This window comes from Gigantopelta aegis, chromosome 9 (genome assembly GCF_016097555.1).
Source record: "Gigantopelta aegis isolate Gae_Host chromosome 9, Gae_host_genome, whole genome shotgun sequence".
Lineage (NCBI taxonomy): Eukaryota > Metazoa > Mollusca > Gastropoda > Neomphalida > Peltospiridae > Gigantopelta > Gigantopelta aegis.
This window is the reverse complement of record NC_054707.1, coordinates 63,589,808-63,599,093: the sequence shown is the minus strand read 5'-3', so window position 1 is coordinate 63,599,093 and position 9,286 is coordinate 63,589,808. Positions and strand designations below refer to the sequence as shown.

At 37.9% G+C, this 9,286-nt stretch overlaps 1 protein-coding gene across 1 annotated transcript; it reads left to right on the top strand.

The window, feature by feature from the left end:
- The first annotated feature begins 5,078 nt into the window (after positions 1-5,078).
- On the top strand, positions 5,079-6,551 carry LOC121381693. The gene has a single exon (XM_041511038.1). It carries the CDS (start codon positions 5,079-5,081, stop codon positions 6,549-6,551), a length of 1,473 nt encoding a protein of 490 aa, XP_041366972.1.
- Positions 6,552-9,286: the final 2,735 nt, after the last annotated feature.

The window sequence follows — 9,286 nt, the reverse complement described above, 5'->3', positions numbered from 1 at the left end:
TATATAATAAACAGATATACATTATGTTTTGGTGGAGGTATTTATTATTTCGTCTGAAGATGTAAAAAATATCAACAATATGTGTTTGCAGAGAATACATTTAGGAAATTGTTAAGTATAGCAAGAGTGGTTTGTTTGTTGTTGTTTTTGTTTTTTTATGCAATTGTCTTACACTAGTCACAAGTAGTTAACAGCCAGTATCAAAGTTTACCTTACTTTTACAAAATTAAAAGGAATAAAAAATCCAGTGGTGGTGACGGGTAATAAAAATAGGTTGCGGAGATGGTTAAAACATTGCAGATTGCAGGTGCCTCAGTCTTTTAATCTCAGCTTGTTTGGTCGCCGGTACAAACCGTGGGGTAAATACATAAAAACAACCCCAAAACTCAAACAAATAAAATAAATAATAATAATATATATTTTTTTAATTCGCTAAGCATGGCACCTGTCTTAAAACTGCTTGATACACGTAAAACTCCATTTTTAATGTTAACACTTTTCATGACTTATTAGGTTTGGAAAGGTATACATTTCATTGCAGTCTGACTTCGGATAACCATATGCACATAACACATAATTAATAATATTTTCATAGACTTATCATTTGTGACACCCAATAGCCGATGTGTATTTTGTGCTGGGGTGTCGTTAAACATTCATTTAAATATTTAAACATAACACATAATTATAAACTGAGCATTCTGCATCGTGGCTGAGCTTTGGCCTAGCTGAGACAAATACTTAGTAGCGAGACGTCAACAAGCGGCTGCAAGAATGTTTCCCTGCGTACCACTGGCAGAAAGAACGAGCTACCCCATTCCAGATGCAGTGTTCCTGTGGCCCTTACCTTCGTGTGAATAATATAGGGCTACACTATTTAAACTGACAGAGAAACGTTGTTTGTTTGTTTTTTCATCTGAAACATTTTGAAATTTCCATGCATAAGTAAAACCATTTTCACACTGTAGGCCTAATTTCCTAAATTGATAATAGAAATTTAATTTACAACGCGGTTTACGTTGTTCAGATCGAGGAGTTCGGAATAACATGCTTGTAGAATAGGCCTACAGTTATTATAAGATTTTTATCAAGAGCAAATATTTTATACTTTAAAAAGCTTAAAAACGTGTTACCATAAATGAGGCAATCGTGCAAGATTTTCTAACACAAATCGACCGTTTCAAAAATTGAATATGAATTAATTAAATTATTTCTACATCTGGCGAATCAATAAAATATTAAACCTGAATAGCGTAGTTCGTAATAGGCTGTACATAAATATCGAACAATGAATGATAACTTCGTCTCAATATTTAACATTAGGCTAATTCGTTCCTTTTCTGGGCGAGACGTAGCCCAGTGGTAAAGCGCTCGCTTGATGCGCAGTCGGTCTAGGATCGATCACCGTCGGTGGGCCATTGGGTTATTTTTCGTTCCAGCCAGTGCACCACGACTGGTATATCAAAGTCCGTGGTATGTGCTATCCTGTCTGTGGGATGGTGCATATAAAAGATCCCTTGCTACTAATGGGAAAAATGTAGCGGGTTTCCTCTCTAAGACTATATGTCAAAATTACCAAATGTTTGACATCCAATAGCCGATGATTATTGGTGTCGTTAAACAAAACAAACTTTAACAAACTTTCGTTCCCTTTTTTATTAATATTGCTTTTCTGGCCTGATCGGCGAGTAGCTTTGGAAAAACCTTTAAAGGGACTATCTTGATTTTGTTGCCGTTAACCGGAGAGACGTTTTAATAATGGCCCTCGGACATAAGGCTGGTAGGTACTGGGTTCGTATCCCTGTATCGGCTCCCACCCACAGCGCGTTTTAACGACTCAATGGGTATGTGTAAGGCCACTACACCCTCTTCTCTCTCACTAACTACTAGCCACTCTAACAACTAATAACTAACCCGCTGTCCTGGACAGCGTGCTTGAACCTTAATTGCGATATAAGCACGAAAATAAGTTGAAATGAAATAAAATGACCAAAATTGCATATTCAATACCGGTACCTGTCTCTTCGTAAAATATGATAAGTGTCTGTGTATTGAATGTGTTTGTGACCTTCTATTAATGCTCTTACTTAGGCCTAATAACGTCAGCTTCTCCTTTTGTTTAAATGCACACACACACACACACACACACACACACACACACACACACCTATTTACTTTTTTATTTGGAACTTAATAGCGAGCGCCAGTGAGCGCTTATGACAAGGTGAAACCACCTAAACATACTGAGTCCCATATGTAAGGCACAGAAAATATTGTCGAAATGTCAAAACAGAAGTGAAATCGCGTTAAAAAAAAAAAAAAAAATCGGAGAAAATGGGTAACAGATCTGCGATAAATGCAGAAAAAGGCTAATCAGTCTTATTTTCATAAATACTTTATGATGGGGATCGTGTTGATATATTTTTAGAAAATACATTTGATACATTATCGTGCAAAACAAGAATGCATTGATTTTTTTAAATAGAATTTTTGCCAGAAAAAAAACAGTATAAATGTGTTTTGCCACGTATTGTGGTCTATTAATATATGAACAAAAAAATAATATGACAAACAAACGAAAATTTACGGAATGTTTCGACAAGATTCGTAAACACACATTTTAGTTGACGATAATAATTATTTAAAACAAATACTAATGCAAATAGTACACAGCCTAAATCATGACAATGGGGTTTTTTTCTTGAACAAATTATTTTGCACAAGGATTCTGACAATATTTTTATCTCATCGACTGACTTCGTTTTCAGTAAGTATTTATTATTTGAAAAATGCGATATTTACACTTGTTAATATTACATTCTGGTCCATCTCGAGTCTTAACGTCTATGCTAAATGATTTTTTTTAAATTAACAACAACTAGTGCAACTAAATTGAGTTAACATTCGAACCATACTATATTTTGCTATCTAGTTTGCTTAAAAATTTGCGTTAATAACAAGTGATTATTTGAAGCAACACTAAATTACTTTGAACTAACGCTGCAATGAAAAAAAGTTAATTTGGGGTCAAACTATCGGAAAATGATGGGGTTCAAATTTTCAGACCCCCGACACCCTTCTGGGGGGCCCTTTCCATCCCAGCACCCCCCAGTGACTTACCTAATTTCTATCTCCACCAATAATGAACCGATTTTTGTGATCTTAGGGTCGTTTCAGGGGTTCTAGCTGATGCTGTGTCTATTTATCATAATTTCGAAGCTACCAGAAATTCCCATCATGGACTTCCTGTTAAGGACACCAGTAAAATAAAGGCTTCCAAATGTCCAGTTTGTCAAATCGCTACGCAGAAATGAACCTGACAACCTCGTCCTATCAACAGCAGTTAGCAAGGCAATGGAGCTTCGGTATACACTGCTGGATAATGGCAACACAATTGGCCAGTTGAAGAACATGGCCAACACTCTACGAGAGGAAATGATGCAACACCGAAAATGGTCTTTCACCGGCAGGTTCGACGACTTTGAGAATCCTCCACTTCTCCGATTCTTTCTCACACATCTTCTCTTTGGTCGTCATGTTCTTATGGTTACAGGAACCGTTGATTTTGCAAGCCAATTTCTCATCCAGAATTCTCGAAGCGATCGCCAGGTGATGCACCAACCAAAGAAGGATGGTGGTTTTCAGAAGACTGTCCGGACGCCTTTCTCAATCAGTTTTCCTCTCACCATCCATTCCAGAGTGCGCGACAAAACCTGGTGAACAACATCCCATCTCGCACGTATAGTGAAGAATTACCTACACAGCTTCCATCAAGCCTCCAAATCTTCAAAGCGAAGTGAACACTACCAGCTCTCAGGTAGTCTAGCAGTAAGATTAAGAATTTTATAACAGATAGCGGCAGCAGCTGCAACGCTAAATGTAGTTACTACAGATAGCTTTGTTACTGCAGATCGCTGTCGCTCACGACCCCGGGTTGTGCCTACCTTGACTAATCGTCGCATTGCCCATATACGTGAATGGTGTAGGGAGCGTCAGAACTGGGGTATTCGTCGCTGGTCACGTGTCATGTCTTCAGATGAGTCTCTATTCACTTTGCCGAAATGAACGTCACAATGCGATTTCATGACAGATTTGGCGGTGGATCGGTTATGGTGTGGAATGGTATCGCTATGACTGACAGAATCCTCACACCATATTGTGCAAGGAAGGGTCACTGGGCAGTACTACCGGGACAACATACTGACACCCTTTGTTTGCTAGGCGTGTGGGTCGACGTTTTGTTTTTTAGGACGATAATGTCCGTGCTCACCGTTCACGAATCGTCAATGCTCACCCCCAGCAGCAAAACATCTATCGAATGCCATGGCCAGAAATGACCCTAGACCTTTCTCCCATTGAACATGTCTGGGATATGATAGAGAGACGTGTGCGTCAACGTCAAAGACCGCGACCACGTTACCGGAACTTGGTCAGGCGCTGCAAGAGGAGTGGAACAGACTCCCTTAAATGGTCATTGGGAGACTCATATGCCTCGTCGACTGAATGACTGTCTGATACATCGTGGCGGTATCACCCACTACTGATACAAAAAAACCCGTCAACTTTCAAATTTCTCTTTATTGGGGTAATCGTCCTTCAAGATCTTTGGTGGTCATAAAACCTACTGTAATACTGAACTACCGGTTGTAATGTTTGCCCAATTAATTCACTATTATCATATATCCATTCTCCACAGCTAATATACCTTACAATTTTGGCAATTGTAAATTCTTATTAGAGTTCCCCTACTTTTTTTAAGAGTATATATTACAACCCATAATATATTAAAAATAAACCTAACATTACGAAAATGATCATTTATGGCAACCATTTTGAATTTTTGCCATTAACCGATACCATACGCCTTGCTACCTCAAAATGTCTATCGGACTCAGATTCTACGGAAAAAATGGCCTTACATGCATGCATACATACATACATACATACATACACACACACACACACATACACGCATGCATATAGAGTCATGTGATCGATGTGTGAAGCGCAAGACATCAACTGCATCAAGAGCACCACTGGTAAGTATTGAGACATCACAACCACTTGAACTCGTCTGCATGGATTTTCTTGCTCTTGAGCCATCCAAAGGAGGTCAACAGTATGTACTTGTTGTGACAGACCATTTTACCCGGTATGCACAGGCTTATCCGAGTAAGAACATGTCAGCAAAGACTACTGCTGAATTGTTTTTCAATAACTTTGTTGTCCACTACGGCCTTCCAAAGAGAATTCACTCGGACAAGGGAGCCAATTTTGTTGGAAAACTTATGACGGAACTGTGTAACCTGTTGAACATCGACAAGTCATCTACGACACCTTACCATCCAATGGGCAATGGCATGTGCGAACGGTTCAACAGGACACTTTGTGATATGCTAGGAACTTTGGATTCCAACTCCAAGAAAGACTGGAAAACTCATATTGGACCACTGGTACATGCTTACAATTGTACCCGACATGAAACCATTGGTTGGTCTCCATATTTTCTTATGTTTGGCAGGCATCCAAGACTTCCTGTTGACTTAGCTTTTGGACTTGACATTGAACCAAGCAAGCCAAGGTCGGTATTGAAGTACACCAAGTCACTACAGAACAGATTGAAGAGTGCCTATAACCTACCTGCGGAACAGGTCAAGAGGTCACAGTCCCGTCAAAAGAAGTACTATGACCATAAAGCCAGAGCTGCTATTTTATCCATAGCTGATAGGGTTTTGGTTAAAGTTGTAGCTTTTGACGGGAGACATAAGTTGGCAGATAAGTGGGAAGACGATGTATATGTTATCCTTGACCAACCCAATCCTTCAATTCCAGTTTTTGTTGTTGGTAAAGAGAATGGGGAGGGGAGGAAAAGGACATTACATCGTAATCTTTTACTTCCCATAGGTGCTATCTTAGGTCACGACTTACCTACACCTAAGCCACGACGGAACATCCAGAATCCGACACCTGTTCCAAGGACACGACAACGACGTCAAACCCATTTTTCGGGGTCAGAGAGTGAAGATGAAGAATTTATTCTGATACCTGTTGCTTCATCAGGATATCCGTCAGATTCAGCTGCTCATTCAGCTGATGGGCCATCTGAGGATAATGATAATGATGATCATAAGGAAGATGAAGATCATAATGATGATCATAAGGAAGATGAAGATGATGATGATGATGATGAGGTAGAACAGGATACTGAAGAAGGATCTGATGAGAATAGTTCAGAGGATGAACAGGAAGAACTTTCTTCAAACCCAAATATCTCTGACCAGACTTCCCTGAAGACCGTCAATCCGACTGATGTTTTGGATGAACTCCCAGAACCAGATCCAGTTGAGCTTGATGAGACGTCTCGACATTCACTTTCACCACCTTCTCCAGCTCCAAGGAGATCAAACCGAGACCGGCGGAAACCAAGGTGGATGACAAGTGAAGACTATGTTATGTCAGCAACAGTTCAGCAAGACTGGGTTGCTAGAGCTGATTATGTAACTTCACTTATTTCCCAGGGTCTACTTCCCAATGAAAACTGTGGTACATGATGCACTTCTTCAGCATATTTTAGGTAAATGATGAGGACATCATTTCACGGTGGGGGGAAGTATGTAGTACACGTGTATTTTAAGCATATAGGTTTTATGTAATTAATGTTTAATTTCAGGTTCTTAGAGGAGTATGTACCTTTAAGTATGGTATTTAGTATGTATTTCATTAATGTTTATTTTCAGGCTGTAACAAAACTAGAGGTTGAACAACATATCACTATAATTAACATTTTATCACCTTTTTCTAGTATTGCCCTGTACCTGTGATATGTTCGTGTATGCTGGTCAACCACGCGTGACCACATCAGTGCAGTCAGTGTGAGCTCTTTTGGTAGCCATAGCTACAATACAAACACCCAAGCTATCTTTAAACTTTGACCCTTGTCTCTTTCTCTCCCATTGGATAATTAACACTCACATGTATCTGCATGCTTTCTTTGGACTGACAAGACAGGACAGAATTATTTAGTATTTGAAGAAACAAGTTCAGATAAGAGAGAAATAGTAGAAGTTTAATTTAAAGGTTAGTATTAATTTGTTATAGAAGATAAACTTAAATAATAATAGTAAATGCCTAATTTTCTATTCCTGGTAATGATTAATGAATAATTCAACATATAATATTTAATAATAAATCTGCCTTTTAATTATTATGGATTACAGGGCGTGACATAATGAATGTCAGCCATCTTTGTTTTCTGCTGTCAAAACTATATATTTTATGATTTAAGTAAAGTTTCTGTTTTAGTTGTTAGCTTATCTGAGTTAATAATTTAGCTACGTTTAATCAATTGTTTTTATGACGAACTACACCAAAGCATTGGTTTTGGAATGAATTAGTTTAAATGTTTTAGTTCTGAATGTATAATAGATGGAAACCATATACTAAACAATTGATATTATGAATTTATTTTTATGCAGGTTTCCCCAGTTGTTATGGAATATATCAACACAATGCCTACGTGTAATTCATATGGTATGTTAAGCTACAGGTTAAGTCTAATATTTATATATTTGTAATTTTAAATATACTCTTGTAATTTATATCCTTTCTTTCATAAACTCATTAATGATAAAGCTTTATTACGTCAAATAATAATTATAATTACAATCATTTAAATAACCCTATTTACTATAAATTATCTCCCCTTTGCTATAATCAATGATTATAATTGGTGGTCACGAAATGATTATTATATATATATATATACATGTATGTTAACATGATTAATAATCGTGATGACAGTATTTAGGATAAAGAGGATGATGATTCATAATCATCAGAATGATAATTAATGATTAATGACGGGTTTTCTATGATTTGCAATGTGTTTCATTAATATATGCCTGAATGTTTGTTTTATCTCGATAGGGATATATTTGTATTGTTTTTACCATATTGTTAACGTTTGTGTTTTTAATTCTTGCAGGGTGTCTTGTGTATTATGTTTACATGAATAAAAGATGATGCCCTAACCCGTAGCTGGTGTTGTGAACTTTGTTGAACCTAGCTTCACGCACAAAATACCGACTGCTACACATACATACATACGAATGGTTATCGTTGTGGTCTGGGAACTGCGGGCGAATTTGTGTTATAGGTTCGAGTCTTGGCCTAAGAATCAGTTTGTGAGGTCAAAACAATTGTTTATCCTCTGTGTCAGTACGTTAATATCTATATATGTGCTACTCAAACCCGACATACAAACAATATATAGATATCCATACATACACACATAAATAAAAACATAATTATATATATGTGACGGTACATGCTCTTAATTTTGTTTTCGCCTGTGGCTATATTAATTATGTTAGAGGGCCGTGTGCAGTTTCATTGCACTTATCCAGGTGGGCAACTTGTTACGTAATACTTTTGCGCGACGGTCGTCTAATACACACCCAGCCAGGGGCGGAGGCCATGTGGCCAGTAGTTACGTAATACCTCCGCGCGACCGTGGAATCTCTAGCGAACTGGCGACATTAAGTCTGACGATCTGAGGAAAAAAATACCGCTTGGCCGCGGTGGAAATATCAGATGATAAGATTCGGTGCCGCGATATACCCCTAGGCGATATTTCGATTTATAATAAATAGCTAGAGTTTTAGAGTTATGAGGAGAACGAAAAAGGACGGCTCTCAGGGAACATAGTCCTAGAGATTAACTAATTAAGTGATCAGTTCTGGGTTGTTATTATTGTTGTTATTAATTAACTACTACGGCTGTACATTTGTCAGCGTAGGTTAATACAGATTCCAAAGTGTATTATGTTTTTGTTGTGTTTTCTAGTGAACTAAACGTGCTATAATAATATATACTTTATAAGATCGTATCTCTGATCATACCTAGAGACGAGCCACAACGGGTATATACCGCCTGTTACAGAGAGATCTAATAGATATACAGTTAGGAGAGATAATTGGACAATCATGTTTTATTCAGTTACGGGTATTATAGAATCCCCGTGACAGGAGTAGAAAATTGGGGCGCTCGTCCTGGATCTGAAACGGGACATGCATATTTAAAAAAGTATTGTTTGTAAATGGGGGCTTTATAAATTAATTTTACAAATTAACCAGAAGTAGCACGTTGTTCACTAGAAAATTAATTAATAATAAGTGCGTCATATCTAAACATGGATAAGAATTTGCTGGATAGGCCTACGCTCAGTGTAGTGGAGATTAAGCGAGCACGTAAGGCCGAGTTAGTTGAAATCGCGGGTGAGCGAGAA